The 27,507-nt window shown below is 33.9% G+C and overlaps 1 protein-coding gene across 2 annotated transcripts; it reads right to left on the bottom strand.

Moving 5' to 3' along the window:
• Window positions 1-40: 40 nt before the first annotated feature.
• Window positions 41-26,326, bottom strand: LOC131952874 (SRSF protein kinase 3). 2 transcript variants are annotated; one of them, XM_059315782.1, is made up of 15 exons: window positions 26,236-26,326; window positions 26,075-26,147; window positions 13,885-14,109; window positions 11,281-11,368; window positions 11,054-11,141; window positions 10,803-10,909; window positions 10,336-10,498; window positions 10,012-10,172; window positions 9,665-9,857; window positions 8,635-9,240; window positions 7,611-7,667; window positions 7,248-7,342; window positions 6,409-6,516; window positions 5,129-5,291; window positions 41-3,987 (listed from the first exon to the last, which is right to left on the bottom strand). In XM_059315782.1, the coding sequence occupies exons 1-15, from the start codon at window positions 26,258-26,260 to the stop codon at window positions 3,800-3,802; spliced, it is 2,340 nt and encodes a 779-aa protein (XP_059171765.1). In that variant the 5' UTR covers window positions 26,261-26,326; the 3' UTR covers window positions 41-3,799. The 2 variants fall into 2 exon arrangements, with proteins under 2 accessions (XP_059171765.1, XP_059171766.1); XM_059315783.1 differs by lacking the exon at window positions 7,611-7,667.
• Window positions 26,327-27,507: the final 1,181 nt, after the last annotated feature.

Raw genomic sequence — 27,507 nt, 5'->3', positions numbered from 1 at the left:
CTGATCAATTGTAAACTAGAATACAAATTCAACTCTGAAGCAAGAATCATAATCATTTATTACCCACAAGGATCATGGGGTGAAACACACATTTCATACAGGTGATATATGTCAGTACAAAATAATACAAACTTCTTGGTGTGACTGGTTTTTTTGTTTTTTGCAGACATTCACCACTCGTCTTCGCTTGCATTCAACATATACATACAAAATCACCATCATATTCGTAGTGTTTGTCTGCTTTCAGAAACGAGAGTCATCTAGCTGCAGCAAAGTCTGGGATTGGCCAGGGATAGTTCACCAACTCATTTCAAACATGAAGATGCCACCATGGCTTTCTTAGCTAACTTTGAATTATTAGGATGAACTGAACAATACTTCATATTCAATAACCTATGTTACTACCATTTTCTTCACATAAGAGGTAGTTTTTAAGAAAAACATCTATTTTCTCATTTTTTTTTCTAAGTGTAATGACCAAGACATAAATAAAATGAATATGATTATTAACTTAACATATAATTTTGTCTGGACTCATCTTTGCCTCAACTTTTTACAACTGATCTAAAAATAAAATTAAACGTAAGTCATCCCCTTCAAAAAGCTATGATGTGGACATCCCTCATGCATACATATGGAATGAGAAAACAGATGACAAAAAAAAAAACTTGGGCTCAATTCATGTGGTAATATAAACTAAGCATTCTTGAACTGTGTTATGATAAAATAACAAAGCCAGCATAATCACTACTGAACTTGTGGACTATGCTAACACCTATTTCTTGTGTGCTAGTGATTAGCATTGAGGAAGTACATAGCTATCCTAAGTTTTAAAGTAGTCACAACAAAATAAAACTCAAGCAAATATACATACATTTTACTGTACAAAGATGGCAATGGGAGTATAAAAATCAGTGTTGTGCAATACCATAACATGGATGGAAATGATAGTTTTAGCTTTCATGTCGATTTTCACCAAAGGAAATTTTAACGTGGAGATTTTATTGATTTAATAATCCTTGTTTACAAAAAAAACTTATTCAAGATTTAATTACAGTGATCCAACATTTTTGGCAGTGGAGATACAGTGACTGTTTTAAATTAATGTGACCAGTAGTTACAAAATTCATTTGGCCATCTGCAATGGTTGATGTGTAAAAGTAAGGGAAGTAACTTTGTACTCTGGGGTTTTATCTGGACAGTTTAGAAACTGGGTTGCCAGTAAAAAAAAATTAATTCTGACAGCACAATAAAAGCAATCATAGCAGATCATGTTGACAGTGACCTCCTTAATAATACAATGGACTCAATAATGATTCTAGCATTTTTCTTGAAGTGATGCTTTATATCCTGACATGAAAACATGATGAAGTCAATAATTGACACCAAGGAGATGAAATGGCAGCACCAAACATTCATGTGGTAGAAATTCTCAATATTTTAAAAAACTAGTCCCTTTTGCCAGGAAATTGGTTATAAAAACTGATGCAAGCTTTAACGCATGGTAGTGTAATCAAGCAAGTTGTCTAGAATTATTTACATTGCATATTTGTATTTCCAAAACAGTTAACCATTACTGCTTTAACTTTTCAAATGGAACAGTAAGAAGTCAAATTAACTAGCAAATGGTTCCATTTCCTACAGATTGTAAGCTACCGGTACCAGTATGTTATAAATTCTTTTTTTCATTTATCCTATGTGTACTTCACAAGTGCCAAACTACTAAATACTAACACATAATGCAGCGCACACACAATTTAAGTATAACTGATATAACTTTTTAGCTTGATTGGGGAAAATGAGTCTCTTTTTAATTGCATTAAACTATGCTGATAGACAAATATTTACTAAGTTCTCAAATTAGTATTACATAAAAAAATGGAAAATGTCTGGGCTTTACTAATCAATTTTTTTTAAAACCTAGGAAAACTTTTCAATTCTGTAAAAAGATGAGGCAGCTCAAGAACCAGGGACACCAGAAAGAGATCTGAGATCAAAGACACTAGACCATGTTTGCAGGAGAAAATACGAAATCAACCAGGCAAACAGCTGCTCTTGTGGTTATGGGAATATTTGATGATCATAAGAGTTATTATAAATATATACCAGTATATATTATCATTTAAAACTTCAAATATTAAGCATACTTCCACACTTGTTTACAGGGATAGTTTAATCTATATAAAAGCTTATACATGTAGGCTATATTTCATATATATGCTTATTTACATATAAATAATATGTAACAAAATTGTGTAGCTTTTATCTAGAAAAATAATGACTTGTTAGAAAATAAATGTAACCCTACAATACACTATGAAATGTGCCAATAAAAAAACTACCACTGAACAATTTTTACATTCTTGCCAACTTATTAATTGATATAAAGCGACCTGCACGGAGGTTTAGGCAATCGAAATTATTTTTAAAATACTTTATATACTTTTCATTCACAATTTACACATCTAAGCAGAAATAACAACAGTATGTTAGACCTAGAAAACTAACCATACATTGCTGTGTAAAAAGTCTGGTAGCTGAGCAGTAGACTAAAGCAGTATTGTGTAGCACTGTTTAGTATAAATAGGCAAATGTCTTCACAATAGCATAAGTTCTTACTATTCTACATGACTGAGATATGAAGGAGTAAATTGTGTTATGTGATCAATAATTTACTTACTCAAATTTACAAAGTTCAGATCAGTGAATTTTATGGAAAACAAATATTGAATTAATAAAGCAGCAACATACTTTGAATGAGAAAAAAAAAAACATCAAAGAACAGCAACATCAAAAATACTTTTTTTAAACTTTAAAACTACCAGAATAGAATCCTACAACTTTTTCAACTACGTAAATGAAAGAACAATGGATTGCAAGGATCTTTAATATTTTATTTGTAAAATTTTATTTGTTCTCCTTTGGAAAAAAATTCAACATATAAACGTGAACAGGTATGGGCATCTCAAAAGCTGACAGAATTATAAAATCTATGACAACAAAAAATGTTAAAGTGAACAATATAAGTCTTCTTTTTTTGTTCAGACTCAAATTTTTATAAATGAATCTTGTGTATACCCAAAATATTCAAGTTTTTCATATAACTGTTAGATGTCACAGATACTTTTATCTAAGGAAAATATGCTTTTATCAATTGAAAATTATATTTGTTTTAAAATTTTGTATTTAAAATAGAAGCTATCTTTTTCAGCATCATTTAAATGACTAAAAAAAGTTTAATTTAAGATATACATAACAATGTGATGTTAAATGGTTGCATTTAAGTAAAAAAAAGAGATGATAAGCAAATGAACAAAATAGTATCCATCTATGATGTAAACCAACCATTTTTATGTCAACCAAGTCTTTTTTTTCAATATCCAAACTAACTTAACATGCATACTTTTTCAGACAAATGTGCATTACTGTACAAAACAATGAACATTCGATTTTGTCTAAAACTTTAGTGTGTCCAAAATAACTATCTGTAGATATAATACATGTCACGATCATGATAACCTAGGCATCTGTGTATTTACAATTTCTTTCTAAAAACACCTTCCAATACATATTTTATATGCATACAAAATACAGTTTATGGTTCAACTTCATAGAGAATGGTTTTGTTTTGTCTAGTTGCTGAGAGCTCTATTATTCACAGGTCCAACTTAAAGACACAATATAACAGATGGTACAGTTCAGTGCATGATATTCTACTTTAATAATCAAATTATAGCTTTGAATTTTCAAACACAATAATACACATATTGACAAATAGCTAACCATGAGTGGCCACTGGTCATACTCCCTGTAGCCATGGATGTTTCAAACATTCAGCTGCTGTGGCTCGTTCATTAGGGTCAAATGCCAACATAGGAAGAAGGAAATCACTGAACTCACGTGCATCTTTCTCTGACCATTCATACTTTTCTGTAAGGACTTCCACTAGGCCCCATGGCTTCAGTTTGCTAATATGTCGAAGTTCACCTGGACATGCATTTTAAAAATAACATTTACATTCCATTTTACAATAAGACAACGAAAGCTAAGTTGTTTTTGTTAGCATACACTACATTTTTGTGTCTGCATCTTTTTTAGCCATTTAACGCCTGATGTAGTCAAACACTGCTTTTTTAAAGTGTCATATCATCACTGATTCTACTTTTTTAAATAGCTATATATTACAATAAAAATTCTCCAGTTAAAAGAAATGGAAAACTTCCATTCAGTATTTTTAGTATTCAAAATGGCTCAAGGATTAGATTTAAGAGATTTTATTTTAAAATTGCGTAAAAATTTTCATAATCTTGCCATAGCACCATGACTTTTGTGTTTGTTTACAGATGCCTTTGGACTAAGTTATAATAAGGGCACATATAATTTCTATGAAAATAAATAATAGCAGTGATAACATTTGATTGAAAAAAAATTAATGTAATATGCAAACGTGTTGACACTTCTAAAGGTGAGAAACACTAATAATGGTAATAGTAGTGTTCCTTAGTCCAATTTATTTTTTGTTTTAAAAATGTATGTTTGTTGATGAAACTTTTTTAAAGAATTTCTTAAAGGACCCGCCATATATTTAGGATATATTTTTAAGAGTACTGCCCCTTTCCTTAGGACTGAGTAATGTGGCACAGCCTAAGAGTTTAAAGATTAATTTAATTTTTTTGTTATTTTCCCCTGAAAATTACAGAAATATATATTGGTAAAATTAATTAAAGGCTACTGCTAATGAAATAGGCCTTAACTAAAAAGTAAATAATATAGTGAAAAAAAGATAGCTCCAGTAATGTTTTTAATTTGCACTGTATTTTTTTTTCTTAATGATAGTCACTTTTTTTCTTTTCTGGGATTTTAAAATTTTTTTAAATTATTAAGTTACTTAAACTCAATAAACTATTTAATGCATTTAAGTTAAATTTTAACTTTTCTCAGTACATGAGGATTGTAAAATGCTTCATTTTGCTTGGCATTTTACATGGCCATATGGGAAGTAAAACTGTTTTTACTGCCAGAACAGTCAAAGTGTTAAATAGTTTTTTGTTTGCATAAATATTTTTTTGTTCTAATAAAGTAACAGTATCATTAAAGACTTGGAATTTACATCATGAATTTAGCTTACCTCTTCGATTAAAAAATTCTCTGGAATATTTTCCACACAGGGCTATATGTCTTGGAATCGGACCTACTAATTCAATTATATGAGCTAAATGATCTTCATCCCTGGTGTAGTCCTCTCCACTGTGAGGCTCAAAAAGATAATCACCTGTAGCAAGTTCAAATGCCTGAAATAAAAGCAACATTTAAGACTACTGGTTCCTCCAAAATAATTTACAACTGAAAAAAAATAATACATAAATACTTTTGTGGGGGTGTGTGTTAAATTAGTAGTTAAATAGTATAGTTCACACAAACTGTATATTGAAACAAATGCCCAGATCATAAACCAATTAGAAAAACTTTCAAATAGCTCCACTTTTGATGTAGTAACAGAATAAAGGGGGAGTGATCTCCAGGAAACTTTCTGGAAAATTCTTAGCTAATACAAATGGGGATGGCAAATCTAGTGTTGTCGGGCTGCAGACATTTTTTAAAAATCAATTTTCAAATTTTTTCAAATAGAATGAAATTTCATTAAAAGAAATAATTGCGCACCAAATGAACAGTAAATAATCTGTGTATAATAGAGCGGAACATTAGTATTTTATAAAGAAGACAGATGAATCAAGTTAAAAATAAATTCATATGCTTTTTTTGAGAAATCGGAAATAGGGTAAAGTACTACTTCTAGTCACCAGAAATTACTCAAAATTTTAAAGAAAAAAAAGAATTGGATCTTCTATGTGAAATTCCTTCTAATTGAAAATGTACTTAAGTAAAAGGCTTTTGAAAAACTGAAAGTAGAATAAGTTCCACTTCTGGTTACCCAAAACTGCTGAAAAGTTGATATAGAACAACAAATTTTATTTAATACTTATATATGAAATTTTGTCACAAATAGTAAAGTCCAGTTTTCCAACTCAATAACTTGTAAAAAGCCAAGATTTTGATAAAAATAGATTTAGAATTTTTGCCTTATTAAATTAAGTCCTTTATAATCCTTATATATGACGAAGTACTGAGGTGTAAAACGGTAAAAATTCAAAATTTCAAGTGATTTTTGTGCATATTACAATACTTCCACTATACTCTGTATACGAGTAAGTAAAAATTTTTCAGATTATGTTGAGTTTTTTCAAGATGACTCACATAAATGAATCAGGTTATAAGAAATGTCAATGAATCAATGTGTAAATATTTGTCAAGTGAAATAATATCCATCAGTTTGTACTGGTACATTTCACACAATTGGTTCCTACTAAATTTACTATACTGTACCAACTACTGGCTTGTAAACCTTACCATGCAGGCAGTGCTCCATATATCTGCTGGTGTATCATAACCTGCTCCTATTAACACTTCTAGACAACGGTACTGACGAGTTTGGATGTCCTCAGTGAACTGGTGGTACTGTAAAGAATGAAAATAAGCAAATAAAACAGCCAGACATATCATTCATAAAAATATTATATATTACGAGCCGACCCGCTGTGTATCATATGCCGCTATTTAGTTGGTTTTTTTTTTCTACTTTTCAGTAATTTATTTGTGAATTTGACAGTACCAATGCTGCCACTGAAAATATTTGCTTAAAAACACTAAACCCCCCTCCCCCCCACGTGAAAGCAGCCTCCTCTTAGTTACCTCCTCTAATTTTAAAATCGTTTCAAACTAAATTATCTGCCCCTAATAGCCGTCACCAAACCCGTCTCTATGATTGTAAAATGTAAACAGCGTGACCACAGCTCACCAGACAATGTGGGGGTGGGGTGGGGGTGGTAGTGATAGTGATAGAGAGAAAGAGAGGGGACTGCAAGGAGGCGCTTGCAGCTTGTTTTCTAACGGCTCCCAGAAGAGAATTATATATATAGATATTACCCTTTTGTTCACATTCAGACTGAAAACTTTTTAAAAAATTCATTCTCAATTCTGACCAGCAAACATTGTACAAATGACTCAGTGTACATTAAGGCTATACAAAATACTAATGATTACTATTGTTTTTGGTTAATGTTGATTTACTGAACTACTTCTCTCTAGCTACAGTTATCAGTAATAATAAATGGTAAAAGACTACAACTTACAACAAAATTTATAGAAATATTTATATTTTAACTTTTTCCAGTATAATCTTTACTAACCGTCCAACAAGCATTGCCAAGATCAGCTATTTTGACAGGAAAATCATCACAGATCTCATGTACAGGGTCAGGTTTACGAGCAGGAGCAGCATGTTCTGTAACAAAACATTGTATCAGATAAGCTACATTGGACAAAGCTAGTGTTATCATACCAGGACCTTTGTCAAAATATTTGTTCAAGAAAAGCAACATCGGACAAAGTTAGGGTTAATAATAATTTAAAGGCGTCTACAGAGCAGCACATTCTGTGACAAAACAGTAGAAGAAAAGCAACATTAGAGTAAGGGTTAAAAACAAGACATGTCTATAGAGTAGAAGTCCCTCCAAAACTTGTCCTAATACATTCATATTTTTATCACATACTTGTATCAGCAAAGATGTCAAAAACTTCCTGTCCATTCAAGCATCTGCTAAATGGTGCTGTTAGCAGTAAAGAATGTTGTTTTACAAAAATGTTAATGGGCTACACAAATTTACTGATCACTAACATAACATGTTGAAAAAAACAAGTACAAATAATATTCTTAATTAAATTGACAGTTTCAACAAAAAAAAAGATTACAAGAAAGACATTTCATTAGTTGTTTTTTATCAAGTAAATCTTGCAATGTTTAATTCTCATGTAAGATAACAACTAATCCTAAAGTTGCCTTTTAGATTTTCTTCTTCTTCTTCGTTCTTAATTATTAGTGTTGAAGGGGATCGAGATTTATCTGCCAGTGGGTTTGAACTCGAGACTGTTCGAATGTATCAACCATGAGCTTTTTGCCGACTCGACCACGCCTCCAACACAATTAAGCGTTACGTGTCAACTGGTTTTGCGCCATTGAGGCCATTGACTCCGATTTCAGCCTGCTTTTCTTTTTGGATTTGCTTCCATAGCCTTTGTCCAACCAAGAACAAACTACAAGGCAGCAGTTGTTTAATTTTGGAGTTTCTCTCCTAGAAGAGTGGCTGTCCCCAGCTAACGAGCCTCATCTGCCCGAGGGTTCGAACTCAAGACTTTTCGGTTTAGCAACCATGAGCTTTACCGACTTTTAGATGAGGAGCACCTTATTTATCAAGCAGAATTTACAAGATTTTGTAGTCATGGTCAGTATAAATGGCATTCCAAACACAAGGAATTTTTATGGGTTTAAAGTCTAGAAGAGCAATCAAAACCCCTTGCATTATACTTTTTTTTAAATTAATGATTAATTTTTGTTAATTATTGTTGTTAAACTTGCTGAATAGTGACCATCAGCATTTTAAGGGATTATTCATGTTGTGCCAAACTAAATAGCATTAAGATGGACAAAAAAATAGGATTTTAGACTCTAAAAGAGCATAAACAGACAGGATAAAAACAAGTCACGTCAACTTTAAAAAAAAATTAAAGCATAATTACCATCATCTGGGCTTGCTTCTGTCTGCATATCCTCTACTTCACCATCACATGATTCAACGGAAACACTATTAACAAGTTTTGAACCATCAGTTACACATAGTTCATCCTCATCTATCAAACATTCGCCTGCCCCATCCACTACTGAGGAGTGCATATCTGAGACACAGTTTTTACTATTGTGAAGTTCCTCATCCTCTTCAGTTTTCTTTGAATATTCTGTTTCCATACTTGATGAGTCTCTAGAGAAATCTGAGGAATGTCCATTACACAATGGTCCTGAATAGTTTGATGGATTAGGAGCAACTACAGCATTGCTGGTTTTATTGTCTGTGTTATTCTGTGTAGGACTGTTGTTATTGATATAAGCCATCTGGTTTGTATCTGTTTCACCAGTGACATTTAGCCTGGCAATAGCTGCAGACTGACTCTCAGAACCAGAGGATCTGTTTAGGAGTGAGGATTCCTCTTCTTGCTCTGTGATTAAAGTTATGTCACTCAAGTTTGAGGGTGATATGTTACTTTCCATGTTCACTGCATTTTCATTTCTCTTGTTCTCCTTAGATTCTGAATTTGACTGGTCACTGGTTTGTAAGTTGTTTCCTGTAACTAAAAAACAGAAAATTGTTAATGTTACATTTGAAGGAAGGAGCTGCTAGCTTCTAATGAATCCATGATAATCATAAAACACCCCCATTCATTAATAAAACATATTTCTTAACTGATTAAAAGATGAATATTTATTGAGAATCAGCCGACACATTTACTTAATGGGATAACATTGATTATGATAAATCAATTCAAAATGTATCTCATTGTCTATAAAAGATGGGGATATGGTTTAAAAGAACTCTATCTGTAAGAACCGTATTCATATATAAACCTTATTTAGTTATAAAATGATAAAATTCTGTTAAACTGGTGAAATGACAAATATAATATCCCATAATTTAGCAAGTTTTCATAGACATTTGCGTCTTTTAGAAACTTCTGCAATTCTCAAACTGTGAATCTTAAAAAGTATTTGGCTAACCTATTGCATTATTATTTTCTCCTTCTACAACAGAAGATTTTCTCTGACCATTTGTTAATTTAGTTCTGTGGTCATCACCACCTCCTGCATTGTTGGACAAGATACTTTTGCTACTGTTGCTGCTTGTTTCTGCCTCCATATTTTGTAAACTATTAGCACTAATGCTGTTTATCATTTGGGCATTTTGGCTGTCCTGAAAATTTGAAGAGTCAAAATTGATTAAGATGTAAATCAGATTACTTTAAGAGATAAATAGACAAGCCACAAATATTAATACAGAAAGAAATTTTAGCTATTAAAGCTTAAATTACAGTAATATGAAAAAATCACAACTTAAAATCTCTTACCGGTCTCTTGTCACTTCCTTTCTCTCTATCTAATTCTTCCAATTGTTTCATTTGCATTTGTATTAGCTGTTCCTGCTTTTTTTGTTTCTTTTTCATCTTTTTTTTCTTATTTTTTGACATTTTTGAAATATCCACGGGTTTTTCTTTAGGGGCAGTGCTCACTAAAATGTAATTTAAAATTTTTTTAAAGGCAGGAATGAATGCAAAAAATATAAATGCAGAAATAGCTTAAGTTGTGCTTACATCAATATTATTAAATATGCTGAGATGTTAAATCATTAAATAAGAAGTTAAATACAAAAACCAAGCAATAACCTAACCCACCTGCAGAACCGGGTAATTTGAGTCCCATCCTCTGAAATTCAATTGCATCTGCTGCTAGTTTTCTTATATGTGATTCATCAACACACATAAGAATATTTTCAGGCTTTATGTCAGTGTGAATTATTTTACATTTTGTATGCAGGTAGTCTAACCCTTCTAAAACCTAACAGGAGAAAACAAATCCAGTTATAATTTCAAGATTACAAGTTGAAGCTTGAATAGCTATGTTAAAGCAGCATTACCATTACAGACTTATTAATTGACAACATAAATTAAAAAATGTAAAATTGACTAATACGTCAGTGCTAAATGTCAGATTTCTTTTTAAACATAATGTTCCCAACTAGATATTTAAAATCCATTAATTTTTAAACCAACATTTTATGTTTTCAGCATAACTTTATTCAGCACCACTTGAGCAACTACTTTAACTTAAAAACAAATGTGAAATTAAGAATTTGACCTACCTGCTTTATAATAAGCTTAACATTATGCAAAGGAATACCCTGGTAATTAGAACGAATGATCAATTTCAGAAGGTTATTACCTAAAACCTCAAAAACCATGCATACATCTAATAAGAGTTAAGGAATTTAAAGAGCTGTGTTTATACATGTTTTATTTGTAAAGAAAATTGCAGATTTTAAAATTTTCATTGTTTTCATTATTCTGAAGTAGTTAGTACACAATTAAAAATAATGCAAGTAAAAAAGGATACGGGTTCCATTCACTCCAGAGATTTTGAAGTCATCAAGTAACTGAACAGCCTTTTCTCTGTGAGGGTCCAATTCATCTGCCTCACGAACCTAATTGTGTCAAAATTTACACACATGAAAGTAGGTCAACTTGCGCATTTGAGAAGCTAATTAATTCTAAATTTAATATGCATTAAATGAAGATGTAAGAATGCTATTCTGCTTTATAAAAATCAGTAAGTCAACTTACGCATTTGAGAAGCTTGATCTCATCTAAGGCAGTCTCAGTGTAGTGTTGTGCACTTTTTACCACTTTGAGAGCAACAAAACGTTTGCATCTGTCAAAGTACAAAAAGTATTTTAAATGTTTCGAAACACAAATTATTTCTTATCATATAAATGAAAATGAAAAATATGAAATATGAAAAAAGATACTAAACTTGTTTAAAATAAGTTTTCAAAATATTAAAGCAAAGAGGATCATATATTCAAATATAGTATTTAAAAATATACTGATGAATTTTCATGGCAAGACAAAGGGTTAAGAAAAGTCTCATTCTGTATATTTGAATGTAAACTGGCAGGGTTGTAGCATAGTAAACAGTGAATTCAGACATTGCTAATTTTAGAGCCAATACATTGCCTATTTTTTAAATTGCTTATTCAATTTTGAATGCTTGATGTTATGCAGGGGTGCCACTCATTTTTTAAGTGAATCCTGAAAATGAATCCCAAAATTTTACCAATCCTGAAACTAAAATTTGAAATTTTTGAAACCCTGAAACTTAATTTCGCGCGGAATTTCAAAATAAAATGGACTATTATTTCATTATTTTTGAGACATTTGATTCATATTATATTCCTTTAAAATGGATTTATTTTCTTTGTAACAAGCTTCAAATAAAAAATAATCTTTAAAGGATTGTGCTTAAACCAAAATTAGTTTACAATGTTAGTCCCATCTCTAGGCCTACCCCATAATGTGCTATTGTAGAACTCCCCCCCCCCCCCCCCAGCCAGCTTTTATAACATAACTATTTAATTTTTTAGAACTTCCTAGCTTGAGTTTAAGTGTCAGTCAGCCAACTGTTAAGTAACAAATATTTTGCTAACCTCTACGTCTTGTTGTTGAATAATAAGCCCACTATATGCAGACCCCTAATAAGATTGTCACTGTATTAAAATACAGGGTTGACTTACTGTAGCTATTCAAGGCTTTAATTATTAACAGCCACAACAAAAACATTAAACCCTGTTTTCCCAATCAACACTAATGAGGTCATCCATAAATGATGTCACGCTTTTTTGACGATTTTTACCTCCCACCTCCCCTCGGTCACATATCGTCACAAAAAGCCAGACCTCACCCTCTAAAATGACGTCACGCCTCAGCCTACACCCCCCCCCCCCTAAAAATTGCAGTTGAATTTTTCTTAAAATACGATATTTTTCCAAAAATCTTGTCTGACCTCTGTCAACATATAGTATTTTAATCAATTCCTATTACACTTTATTGAAACAATATTCTTGACCGCGAAATAACGGCTAAAATTCGATTTCTAACATAGCTTTTGGATAATGCAAAAGTGTGATGTCACACCATCTGAACCCCTCCCCCTCATGACAAAATTACGGACCCCCCCTCCCCCTACGAGTGTGACGTCATTTATGAACGACCCCAATGCCCCCACCTTTTATATACATGATGACGTGAAGAAATATCGTGGAAGTTTTAAGTTCACATCGCAAAATAACAGAATTAAGTTAATTTTAAAAATAATTTTCTACGCTAGTAATACTCATGTCAGAGATGTAGCCGCCCGACTAAGTGAAAAGCGGATTTTTTTTTTACAAGCGGTTCAGAGGGGGCAGTGATAGCGGCTATTTTCTCAGACACGGTACTTCAAGATTTTTTAAACATTTCAATGACGTTTTACCAAAGTAAAAAAAAAAAACAGATGTAGACCCTGCTAGATCGTGTAACTAAATTATAGCAGGCCTACATATTTTGTTTAATGATATAAAACGATGCAGATCTATTTTTTTTCTTGAATCTAGAAGTAGGCCCTTATTAAAAATAACCACGTTAAAATTAAACAGCGCTTGTACTTGTAGAACTGCCTTGACAGAGAGACACGACTCAGACTGTGCTTGCGTGTCCTCGTGACGTAGGTCTTACGGTCAGCGCGACCTTGAAGAAGCGGGTAAGAGGTGGTAAAAAGTGACGGTAAAGTTGAGTGAAAACAGCACAGTTCTATTTCATACATAAAATAGTCCTCCAAATAGTTTTTTTCTTTTCTTTTGGTAATACCAAATACACAATTTTTTTTTGATCGGAGCAAAATCTTTCGGTTGTTTTTTTTTTTAAAGACGATTGGCGATGCTAGTAATGGTAGGATTTAGTTGTTTTTATTACACAGCCTAGCGGTATCCCATTGATGACATCACGTAAATAATGCGAGTTTAACCCCAACCCATATCGTCATAAATAGCCACACCACGAATGACATCAAAAAGTTCCGTCTACAGCCTCACCCATCTGATATAGCCGATTAGTAGTTGGTCCTTGGCGCACGCGTGAGATTGTTGCTGACGTCATTTACTATTCATTTTTTTTCGGAAAAGGCCATTAGCGGGAGTGTTGACGATAAAAACGATTTTTACAATGCCAAAATTTTTAAGCTTAAAACGATCTAAAAAAAATTTAAACTGTAAACCCGGAAATTTTCAAACTCAAATCTTGCGAATCCGGAAAGGGAAAAAAATATGATTCTCGAATCCGGAAATCCGGGATATCCCGGAAAAGTGGCACCCCTGTGTTATGTACACTAAGTAGTGAAAACAAACCACTTACTGAAGATCCCAACTTAGCCAAACTGTAGAAAAATGTCCCCATCCTAGTTTTCGCACTATGTGATAACGATTGTTGAGCAAGTCTCCAATCTTTACTGGATGGTAGCCTCCTTTACAATAGTCACGGGGATCTTCTTGTTCATCATCATCTGAACCAAGAATTTCTTCTTCATCTTCTTCCTCTTCATCATATCGTGGCTCATGATGCTTCTTGGTATCATTTGACCTATAAATAGATGGTATGCATATTTTACAATTAAAATTACAAAGTTTTTTTTATTAGTTTATTAGTGATTTGAAAGTACATTGTTAGCTGCCGTCCAACAGCATAAAATTTTGCTTGGAGTTTATGAGTCAAGATTTTTAACAATACAAGGTACCAGAATCTTGGGAAGGGAAGTAAATCATAGATATAGAGGAATTAAAATTTCCTGCAACATACTTATGTCCTATTTGAAAAAAAATGTCATTGTTTTAAGTATTATATAAACCAATTGCATCACAGCTGTGAGCAGTGTATTGAAAGGCAGATCATGTATACATATAAACTCAAAACCATACAGACGGGCACTGCTCAACTACAATCAATCATTGAGATACAGAGTAAGTTTTAACATTCAGGTTCAAATATTTTGGGAGTCGCCTGCTCTACACTATAGTATTGTATGGCAGATGAGTGGGGTAAAACTAATTCTGCATAGAAGGGTACACTGATGCCTCCACTACCACACAACGCAGTTCCAAATAGAGTAGAACACTGCAAGTGGTCAACTGCGGGCCTGAGATGGGAGAAGCTACGGTTTAGATAATACAGCCACATATAAAAATTAATTACAGTAAATTCATGAGAAATTCACTGAAACCCTTTTCTAACCGAATACTATTGAGTCATATGCTTTAAGTATTGGTCAAGCCCTGGTCAGGATGGCGTTAAACATCAACTAGAAGGAGATTGCTGCCGAGATCAAGAGAGTGGTGTCTCTGTGGTCTGTCCCCTGGACCAATATTGGCTACAACCTTGTTGGATGGGACTCAAGGAAGTTGGGATTCATTTGTGGTGGCACCTGGCCAAAGTATGTATAACTCTGCCTAAATGACTTAACAAGTTAAAGTGAAGTTAATACTGGTTATCCTCAAGTTGAAAATAATAGAAAACCCTTTTTAATTTTATAGCAAATAGCTCATTTGTAATATTTAGCTTGGAATATACTCTAAGAGTGACTATTATGTGTAATAACTAAATAAAAAAAAAACTTTCATTAACACAGTACATTCTAAAAAATTGAAGATGTGTATCATCTTTTTTATTAATGAAAACGCCTTGTTTCATTGAATAGCACTTTACAAAACACACAAAAATAAGGAAATTTTTTCCATAAATCAGAAATGTAAAATAGTTAAACCATTTAAGAATGCAATTGACTGTTAACATTTTTACTTAGAAAAAAATATGGTAGGATCAAAATGTGAAATAATGTCAAGATTCAAATTCTGGAACTAATAAATTTTGGCTAATATTTTGTTTACAGATCATAAAGCCTACATTTTAAATATTTTAACACAAAAATATAAAATATTAACTTCTAATTGCAACTGTTTTAAAATTGAAGCAAACCTTTTCATTACACCTTTAGTAATCATTAAACTTAATATCAAATAAAATTACTCATGGAGTAATTAAAAATATTTCTTTTATAGAACGTAATTAGCATCAATCATAAATGACATGTGCACACCGGTAAAATAAAATTACTGCCTTATGCACAAATGAGTGTGTATAGGTAGAAGCTAACACTTAAGATAAAACAGTACTCACTGACAAATTATCACTCTCTTTCTCTGTGTAATCCTTACCATTATACACTAAGTAATTTTTATAGTTCATCCATATCCAATTAAATCAAACCTAAGAAGATCAGTTCCTCTGAATGGATTCACAAGCCACTAAGGTTTTAAATAGAGCCCTAGCAAACACCAGATGTCCTGATGCATCTGTGTAAATAGTAATTTGTGACTGGATCAAGAGCACTGTTTACTGCTCAGCTATCTGTAAACAAAGTTACCAGTAACTAAACAAAGTGACCATTTAAGGAGATAAAAAAAAAGCTAGTGGAAGATAGCTCTGGCCTTGAAGCATCTGTTAAACTTGTGTGGTAGTTCACACTAAGAGAAAAGCTAACCTGTGTATAATGGGGGAGGAGGCTGTGGTGGTGAGGGGGGGGGGGGGGGGGGGGGGGAAGAGAGAACCAACAGGATTGGGCTTTGACCTCAAAATGTCACATTTATAGGGTAAATGATGCCCAGAGAACAGCTACCAATGTAAAAAGAGTAGTGAAGGGTGGATAGGGGTGGGAAAAGAATACAGAGTAGACAAATGGAAAGTATAATGCAACTTTCAATAACCTCTGTGTAGCCATTGGGTTATAGGCTTTAGATGAAACACTACAAAAATAATTTAAGGAACTGAAAGGCTGACCTTATTGTTTCAGTCACATTGGTATCTGTTGAGCTTTCACCAATTTGTTCAGAAGATGTTGCATTGAAATTTATATCTTTAGCTTGCTCATTGTTTTTTTCAGTGAATTCCTGCTTATCATCACTATCACAAAAGGTCAAGGCATTTTTCTCTGATTCAGGACTAGAACTGTTCTCAGTTTTAGTAGACACCATGTTCTCTTGTCCAGTCTCCACTTCTCTAAATATACCAATACACAGGCATGTCCATGAATTGCTGCTAGTTGGTGTTAGCACAGAATCGTTGGATGGCATCTAGAACTTTTCATTCTTAAACTGCCTCAAAACAACGTATTTTGGTTAGCACGCTACCCTAAACTCCATTACGTCATGACTGGGTGACAACAGCGTAGAAGCAACAGCTATCAGAAAAACAGTGCTATTAGCCTAGCTGGGTAGAGAATCGCTTGCCTTGAAAACCAAACCAAGTTCCACTCGAGAAGACAAAAGTAAAAACTGTTGCTATCACGAGATCAAGCCATTGTAATATGAATCAAAGACGAGGCGCGATAAAATGGACAAGGGAGCGATGTATTTGACGTGAGCACAGAGCATTACCATAATCGATGCGAGAGCTGGCTACTCATTCAGAGTTCTCATTTTACCGCCTACAGAATACTCAGACCCAACCAGAGTACGGTAGGGTGTCGTACGATATCGTGAAAACGAAATCCTGGTAGAATTTAAAAACACAAGCAGCCCATTAAGTCACGATGATGTTAGAATCCGGATAGAAGACAAACCAGCCCATCTCTACACACGTGCACTGGCTGCAGGCCGAGCGGCTGGGTGAGAAATCAATAAGAAAACTATCCCACTACCCCCACTTTCTTATTTTACGTCAGCCGACGCTATTCATTGAAAAAGTGATGCTAGATTGTTAAGCCCCCAATCAGCTGAAGGACGACGACAAGAAGTCGGGCGGGTCTAAACGCAAATCCAGAAGTGAAAAGAATCTTCTAGATCTAGTCTAGTATTTTATCCCACTTGTAAAGTCAACGCTTCGAAGATTTTAACAGTCCATAGACGACTTATGGTAATTATTTATGTATTGTGTGTAAATATAACCAAACAAAATAAATACGAAATAATAACGGCGACTATAGCCGTTATATAATGATTTACCACGCTACCAAAGGGTAAATGTTTCATTCAATGTTTTAGCTTTATTGTTATGCAAGCAAAAGTTTAACACGCCATAGCACATAAACGTATTTTAATATAGTAAATACCTATTAGAAATTGATGACTACAACAAGTTTAGATTAATGAGCAAGCCGAGCATAGAAAACGTTTACCTATTAGGCCGTCTTCTGTGTATTGTAATCCGGTCCTGCTTAGGTTTACTGGATGCAGATCTGACCCACTGGGTCAGTTTTTTTATCATCACATTCAGCTACCAATTGTAATCCAAATACACCAAGAAATAAATCCCGTTGCTGTCAAATATCACTAACAGACACGAGCACAAGAATATCTAAAACCTTTTTACACTATACGCTTGATTTAAAGAAAACTGAATAGATCTACTTCGCTAGTTGAAATCTAGAGAGAGAAAAAAAAAACCTCAACAGAGACATGTTAGCATTCACGTATTAGAAGCGCATAGAAAGGTCATAGGAATAAAGCAGGATGGAGAAAAAGAAACCGGTGTGCGATCTGGCAAAACCATCGTCTTGTAAACCTTTTAGAGGAATGTAGGTTAGTGAGCACAGGGGTGTGCGGTTGACCAACACGCAAACCGTGCTAGAGTTTTAATCCATGAGGTGAAGCCTCCCCCAACCAGTCAGTCCCGTAGGCTGGCAGACTACCATGTGAGCTCGTTACGATCAAACCTACCCGATAAACTAGGGGCGCTTACTGTCTTCTTTCTCTACTCGTGTTTAGGTTAGGAAGGAGCGAGGCAACGCTGTTAATTTAATGAAGCTTCCCGTGTATAAAATTAAAAAAAAAAAGATTTCTCTACTCCGTGTATAAATTACCTATCTCTAACGCGAGACATATGCTATAGATTACTACAGAACATGGCTAGTTTATTGGTTTATGTTAACAAATTATACCCGTAGTAAACGGTTCTTTATTTGTATTAATTTACACATTCTTATAGAGATTGAATGTTATAAGCATGAACATTACAAGATAAATAAGCTGTCGGTCATAAATGACATCACCTTCGATTGGGGGGGGGGGGGAAGAAGAAGGATTCTGACTTGGGGAGAGTGACGTTGGGAATAGAAAAGAGCGTGAGAATTAAACCTTGCGACGTCATTTGTGTAAGTCAGTCTTTTTTTTTTTTTTTACAAGTGGCGAGTGGGGGTAGAGTAAACCACGAGAAAAATTGTATGGCGACGTCTATGGACGGTCCACACGGCAACGCAGAGAGACACCTAAAAAATTTAATAACGTCATTTTATAACGAGTCGGTTTTTTTTTTAAATAACTTGCGTAAATTAAAGGCACACACTTCTTAAAACTATATATAAACAGATTTAGTGGTCATGGTTGTAGAGTGAAATTGTTTATTCTTTGGCCTAAAATAATGATCGTTGAGTAGATCTATAATGTAGATTTATATCTTCTTAGAGGCAGTTAGTCATCAATATTCCAGCGTGCCCATTTGTAAAAAAAAAAGATCGTCTGGGAGGAGTCAATGAGCAGACGAGCCAGACGCCGCGCAGTCCGCGAACAGTTAGTTTGGGTGTTAAACCTGAGCTAGCTAGAGAAAGGTGGCACACAGTTGGTACACGGCGCCCGCCGGGAAAACGGACAAATTTGCACCGCGACTGGGGCGTCGGTTAATCATTCTATTAAAAACGCGGCGAAAAGATAATTAAGCATTAACACCATTATAATTATTGCAACGCAATAATAATTAAAAAAAAAAAACGCTACTACTAGCCTCTCCTGATGTACATTGCTGCATGAAATTGACTTACTATGTTGCATGTTCCGTTAAAAGATTATAGTTGAAGCCAAGCATATTTTGCCTAATATAATGGTGTAAGAAAGCAAAAGAATCTAGATGCGTTGCGACCCGTTTTGGCCCCCGGAATGAACTATCAATGTTGCGCCCCCTCCTGCCATTTAGGTGGATTGGGGCGTTTTTTACCAGTCTGTCCCCTAAAAGTTTTTACTTCGGAGTAAATGGATAGAGAAAACAGTTATACAAGTCCGTAAGCCATGTAGCCGTCTATCTTCTTAACTTCGACTCAAAATTAGCTTTTTTTTCCTTCCCCGTTTGCCTCCTGAAGTCGGCTGCCCCACCTTAGCTACGCCTCTGAAGAATCGCGTGAAACTTACTATATATAATATAAAGAAAAAATAAACAGAAACATAATAGTTAACAGCCTACACACTAGGCCAGGGATATCCAAACTACGACCCGCGGGCCATATGCGGCCCGCGAGGTTCTCTCATCCGGCTCGCGGCGATCTTTTTGTCCACGGAAAATTCAAAACAATTTGAAAATGTAGCTTTGGGTGCAAATTCTATTATCCGCCGTGTTGCAGACATTGGTGAAAGCTTCATGACTTCAATAGCGAAAATGCAAGCAAGTTTGGCAATTTTTTAATTGTAATGGATCAGTTGTTGGACAGGTGTTCCACATCTCAACTGCTTATGTTCATTAGAGGTGTGGATGAAGACAGAAACATAACACAAGAGCTGGCTTCCCTACATAGAATGTATGGCACTGCTACAGGAGAGAATATAGATAGTTCAGAGACATGTTAAAAGATAGAAACACAGAATCGCAAGATTTACCATATTTCACAGCAGTAAGATGGCTAATTTGCGAGAAATTTTTCTGAGCAGAGTATTTAAGTTAATAAAGGAAATAGGTAACTTCATTGAGAGTAAAGGCAAACCACAAGCTGATGAAGAGTGGGCATAGAAATCGACCTAGTCATTTAAATTTTCTGAACCTAAAACTACAAGAGATGGTAATTTAGTTTCTGATCTATACACCCACCTAAAGGCCTTCAGATCCAAACTTGTCATGTTTTTGGAACAAGTACAAGCCAACAAATTACGCACTCTTAGTAGTGCTAGGTCTTTAGGCTGAAGCAACTACTGAGTTCCCCACGTCATTTGCATACGAGATCATCAAAGACTTCAAGCTGCAGTTTCAGTAGCGGTTTTCTGACTTGGATTCAAAGGCAGAAAAAAGTGAGATTGTTTCAGAACCCATTTGAAGAAAATGTGGCCAGTTGCAAAGATGAAATGCAGCTGGAGGTCATTAGAGACACGTTCAAAGAAGGGAAGGTGGGTTTTTATAAGTTTTTGCAAAAGGAAGATTTTCCTAATATTAAAACTTTTGCATCAAAGTACCTTTCAAATTTTGGAACAAGATACCTCCGTGAACAAATATTTTCAAGATTGAAATACGTGAAGAATAATTTGAGAGCAAACTTTGACCTCGATTGTGTTGTTGGCCACCTACAGTGTTTCTTTCACACTTTTTTCTCCGGGGGGGGGGAACACTTGAAATTTTTATATATTTCTATATAAATTATATTTCGTTAGGGGGGGGGGGGGGGTTTACCACTCCGAAGAGATGTCTTGAAAAACTCTGGCCCCCCCAGCAGATATTTGATAGTTAATGCGGCCCTCGAGCTGAAAAGTTTGGAGACCCCTGCACTATGCACAATGGATGAAACTGTCTCTACGGCTTGTAAGCCAATGCCAAGCATATAATAGTCGTGAATTGTCCAACACGTACCAGAACAGAATCTCATGACTTTGCACAATTGATCGTATGTGTTGGTATGTACCATTATTACATTACAAAGTGGTGTCTAAAGCTAAGTAACCAGCATGAAACTCCGTCACTGTTGTATTTTTATCATTCAGGGCCTAAAACTACAACAAGCGACCGATTTCCCGTGAATACAATAAAGTGGGGCATGTTTTGCGGTGGTACACAATGTTTAAAGCATGTCAACTGGACATCGATGACAGCCCGGATCACATGCAGACAGCGTGGCTGACAACCCAGGTCTAAGCAAATAAACAGACGTTTAGAGATATTGTCAAAGATCGCACGACAAAAAAAAAACATCTAAATATTAATCAAGTGAAGAGGGCTTTCCTCAATAAAAGTAGCTAATGTTTTGTAAGAAAGGAATGATTAGAGTGAACTATATATAATTCCTGTGTATTCAAGTAAATGCAAGAAAACAACAAAAAACAATAATCCACTCAAGCTTACAAGTTTTACTCGACTTGTTATCTTTAGGTGTAAAAAATTATAGACTAAGCCTGAAGGATTAAACACCTTGTAAGAGATAAAATAAAATAAGGTGGTACAATTTTCGATTCTTACATTAGCCGCGTTTTCATCTAGCTACGCAATAACACTCAATCGCACAATAAATATAAAAAGATGTAGGCCTACGTGCTTTTTAAAAAAGTATACCCTTTGTAAATTGTATTTAATCTAATTGTTTGCATTAAATGTTTTACTGCCCAGAATGTTTTTTAATTGCAACTAGAGTTAATCAAATTGCTCGGTGACGTTTTAGCCTTAAGGTGGTGTTCATTATAAAATAGACAAAATGCCAGAGTTCAAAATATGGAACATCAGTTAAATTAACGTGGTTACGGAGAAAAACAAAGCCTACACATACGGTGCAGTTATTTTTACATATTCCAATAGTACTGAGCGCGCTGATTTTGAAGTTTAAAAGCCTACACACAACTTATTCCTTGGAATTAACAGTATCAACACACTTGAGATCTAATTAGCAATGATCAATGGAGCCCCCGATCTACAGTAGTGTCACCGTTATGAGTGTGTCAATGTCGCGGCAAACGTCTCATTAAAAGAAAAATCCTCCCTATCTCGTTAAAATAATGCGAGGAAGAACTAAGTAACACTTGAAACGAATTAACCTTTCACCTTGGTTATTCCTATTGTCTTAATGCCATTCCCCTCCCCTCTCCTATGTGAACAAGTAACAAAAAGTTTTCGAAAATAATAATCTTGAAACAAACGAACAGCTTAATTTGTTCCTATTATGTTTTAAAAATTGTCAGCTTAGTCATTTTTTAAATGTGTACATGATGACACATTTCAGCCAACAAAATCTTACTAGCTATTGATTTTATGTGCAGCATATGTATATTTTGCAAAACAACAGTTGGTGACATACTTTTAAAAAAGACTATGCTATGTTTAAAGAATGATTTGAATTAAATTACAATAAGCACAATACAAGATGTAATAAAATATTTAAAATACAGGCAAGTTTAAATACTCATGTTCAACAACACTTGGTAATGTCAATCACCAATGGGTAAAATGTACTTTCACAGGGATGAGCCGACTGATCACAACTCACAGGCTATGTGGTGAGCAGGTTAGGCCTACAGCCTAACAACATGGCACATTTTTTAAAATTGTTATGACTCAATTCCACTAAACTTTAGAAGAAGGGGAATCCAAATATTTGATAAATTAGTCACCCACATGTTTACATTTCATGTTTATTGAGTAATAAATGTTGAATGGTTATCAAACAGTTTTAATTATATAGAAAACAAGCATCAGTTAACTAAATATTGTACAAGTTTGTTAATATTCTTGTGTTGTGGTTTATGTAGGTCTATATTTACTTATGTCAAGATAATCATGAATGCTTTTGATACATTTATTACAAAAGTTTTTAGGGATAACTTTTTTACTCACCAATCCACCAAATTAAGGATACCAATTTCTTGGAACACCCATGCAATATAAAACAAATCTACATAACACACCCTTTGCACACAGAAATACAAAGTTTGCCTAAAGTTCTTATTTAATAACTTATAGGACTCATGAAGTATCTTTAATAATGATGCAAGCTTTAAGTTTGTAAGAAATATAACTTTCAGCAATAACATGCGGAGATCTTTTTCCAGTGATAAAACATTTACAGACCCCCCCCCCCCCCCCATAGTCATAGTTATCTGTGTATGATCTTTTTTGTTCTTTGGTTGAGTTGGACAACAGCTATAGTTAAAGACTTAAAACCAAAATCAAGCATAATACAATCAACTAAAATCAATGAAAAGGAAATGTTTAGAGCTATTTAATATGAGATACCCTTGCTATAATTATTAAAGCTTTTGGTTATTTGACTAGCACACAATTTTTAACTATGCTTTTTATACACTTACTGTAAAAAACAAATATACAAATGTCTAATTTACATAAAAAGCTACCATAAATTCAATTGTGACCTTCCTGACTGAGGGATGACGTTTAGATTATACCAATAATTAAAATATCAAGCCTTTTCTTCTAACCAATCAGAGATTTTTAGAAAAAGACCTATTGCATGTGTGTGCTAATATAGGTGTTGTCCATTCCATAGAAAAAATTAGAATAGGATATACTTTGGAGAAAAACCTACAATAATTATGCGTTAACACTAATATTTATTAGAAAAATAAGTATAACAGAATGCTGGAATAAAAAGTATAGCTCATGTTTGTTAGAGGACAACCTACAAGATTTAATCCAAGCAAACAATTTTTATAGCTAACCCTAATGCCTAACCCCAAACCTTAAAAAAAGTTTTTAAGTCTTTATTTACTAAGTACAACAGAATTAAAAATGCAGAGAAAAAAGAATAGAAGCACAACCACTCTGAACACCAGCACAAAAAAAAGATGATAAAAAAACATGCATGCAGGAGCATACAGTTTTATAATAATTTGATTAGACTGTTAAAAATAGCTTACTATAAATAGAGTTCGAAGGTTATTTGTAGGTAACTACAATTTTAAAACATAAAAAGTAAATCACTATAAGCTCATTTGATTTACCTTGTAAGATTGGTTAAGTTTTATTTAATTAATAAAATGCATACTATTACAAATGATGTCAAAACATTACACCCATTATTACTACATTCAAAAATTTAAATTTGCATCTGAACTATTTTGGTATTATGAACCAAATACTTTTATCTAATACTGCAATTGCAGCAGTAAAACAAATGAATTGTTAAAATGAATAAAGAATAATTGAAATGAGAACATCTGGTGGCTCAATGCAGGCAAGTAACAAGGTTTCCTTTTTTTCTTTTAGCTTTTATCAGTAAGGGTGGTTGGGGGCTAGATGCTGTGATTCAGGGTACTCAGAATGTACTGCAATTCCAAAAACTGCTCTACTAGCACCACTGGTTATTAAAGTAGAATTTATTTGTAAATAGTTGTTTTTAATAAAATAAGTCAAAGATAAATTTCAATTCTTAAAAATAAAACTGTTTTTAAAAACTACATTTACATGTACACAAAATTCACAAGTATAAATAATACATGTTTGCACTGACTTGTCACTTTTACTGGGTCAAAACTAGATATTTTAGGCCTATATAATATAATATATACTAGCTAGATCTAGTTTAGATAAAGGTATTAAAGGCCCAACTTGATCTAACTAGAAAAGTAATTAAAATAAATCAAAAATACAAAACTAGTATACTAATTTGTTTATATCTAATTAAAGTTAGTGGACAAGACTCTTCAGTCTTTATCTAGGCCTACTAAATAACTATTAACTTAGGCCCTACAACATACAAGTTTTAAATTTAGCCTAGTACATTATAAAAGGCCAAAGCTATCCAATCAGCCTACAGTTTTTAAATTAAAATAGAATAATTATCAGGTGAACCAACATGTCAGTTTTAATCATTATAAATGCTTTCATAGTAATTTTCACAAGTATTTTTCTCTCAAAGATCTAGAGGATGAGATTTTTTTCCCTTTCACTGCAATTAATGTTTGCATTTATATCACAAAAAGAAAATATTACAATTGTCCAATTGGAACTTTATATTTAAAAAAGTACAGACATCCTTTTCTGAATAACAGCAAAAACAGAAATGGAATTTTCAAGTGAATGCACTAACAACCAACGGATTCATACCAGGTCTTACTGCGTGACAGAGGTGCACTGAAAACATGTGACTGCACTGCGTTATAGAAGTAGTTATAGTGATACTAATTTGAAATTTATAGTTTTTAATGTATTACTAAAACTAAAACATTCATTTCTGATTAAAATTAGATCCACATATAACCCAGTTTTGATTTCAAGCTTTTATTGCATTAATAATTAATAGTTAACTCAGTTTAGACAACAAAAGTCGGATTCTTAGAACAGTCTAACAGTGTTAAATCTAGAATAAAACTGAGCTTAGTTACTAGATCTAAGTAAAAGCTAGTTCTAGAGGATGATTACTGAATACCAATGCCTGATGATAATTATTAATAATAGAGTAGACTCTTCCTAACTAACTAGTGTAAGGTTGTTAGTACTTTTTTAGCAGTATTATAATCTTGACTAGTGTTAAGGTTAGGAATTAGGGTTAGATGAATAGTAGGACTAAGGTTGCAACGAGGGTTATCATTGACATTAGCAAGCCATGTATTTTAGTTAACTACAAAAGTAACCTAACACCCCTTTTTTATTTTTAACCCCCCCCCCCCATTATTTTTTTTGCAGAAGGGAGAAAATCATTGATTATAGCCGAAAAAACGTGTGAGCCCATGATACGTCATGTGTAATCTAGAATATAGGAATAGAGAAAAAGAGACTGATGACGATTAATGATTATGATTAATGATTAAGTTAACAAAAATTACTAACTTGATAAGGTGAAATATTAAAAATAACGTAGACTTACGTTCGTTTTTTGTCATCGTGCTTAACTCGTGGTTTAGCCTTTGAGCGCTTTTTGCGTGCTTGAATGGCCAGCGCTGGGGAAAAGAGACTTAGATTAATATTTAAAATTTTAAACTATAAATTTAGCCTTCTCTGTAGGAGAAAACGCAGAAAAATCCTCACCTTTTCGAGGAATTTTCGAGCTCATCTTGTGTTTTCTTCATTTAGAACATCAACGCGCATGCGTATTTGTTGCTTAGTTGCATTGTGGGAAATAACTTTCCGAACCGATTGTTGATGGTGGACCACTCTAAAAATGTAACAGTGTAAATTTATTTTTTATTACTTCCCTTGGACAGTTTTTAAAAATCTGGAAAAATAAAGCCCATGTATTATTATGGGCAATATTTTATTGTTTATTTATTTATGGACCTACATAGAGATCCACACAGGTCACAATAAATATAAATATTTTTAAATATTATAAAGAAAAATATCATTTATCGTGTAGGATAAATTACGTCACGCTTTTTTTGACGATTTTTACCTTCCCCCTCCCTTCCGTCAGACATCGTCACAAAAAGCCAGACCCCCCCCCCCTAAAATGACGTCACACCTCAGCCTACAACCCCCCCCCCCCTTAAAATTGCAGTTGAATTTTTTTTAAACATCGATATTTTTCCCAAATCTTGTCTGAACTATGTCAAAATAGAGTATTTTAATCAATCCCTATTACAATTTATTAAAACAGTTTTCTAAAAACGCGAAATTCGCTTCTAACATTGCTTTTTTTACCGATTTTACCTCCCCCTCCCCACAGTCACATATAGTTACAAAAAGCCAGACCCCCCCCCCACACACACACACAAACACACACCAAATTACGTCACACCTCAGCCTACAACCTCCCCTCGAAATTAAAGTTGAATTTTTCTTAAAACTGAAAACATCGATATTTTTTTCAAAATCTTATTGCAATTATTAAAACAGTTTTCTAAAACGCGAAATAACCGCTAAAACTCTAACATTGCTTTTTTATAATGCAAAAGTGTGACGTCACACCATCTGAACCCCACCACCCCCTCCCCACAGAGGCGTAGCGACCCTTCCCGGCGCCCGGGGACAAACTTTTCGATTTGCACCCCCCCCCCTCAAGATTTCGATTTGCACCCCCCCCCCCCTCAAGATTTCGATTTGCACCCCCCTCAACCTCTCGCTACTGCCTCATTATACACCGTGACAAAATTACGGACACCCCTCCCCCTACGAGTATGACGTCATTTATGAACGACCCCCTAAACACCATGACATGAGGAATAGAATCTAGATCTGGATTTTGTGGCCGACTTAGCCAACAGCATGTCATCAAACGTCGACCTCAAAATACACAAGCAAAAGACGAGTGTTATGTCAGCCAGTCATGCAATATGGAAGTCCCGTCTTTTGCAGGTAACG

The sequence above is a fragment of the Physella acuta genome, unplaced genomic scaffold (genome assembly GCF_028476545.2).
Source record: "Physella acuta isolate Inbredline_101_S28 unplaced genomic scaffold, ASM2847654v3 ptg000893l, whole genome shotgun sequence".
Classification (NCBI taxonomy): domain Eukaryota; kingdom Metazoa; phylum Mollusca; class Gastropoda; family Physidae; genus Physella; species Physella acuta.
This window is presented reverse-complemented; position numbering and strand designations above follow the sequence as displayed.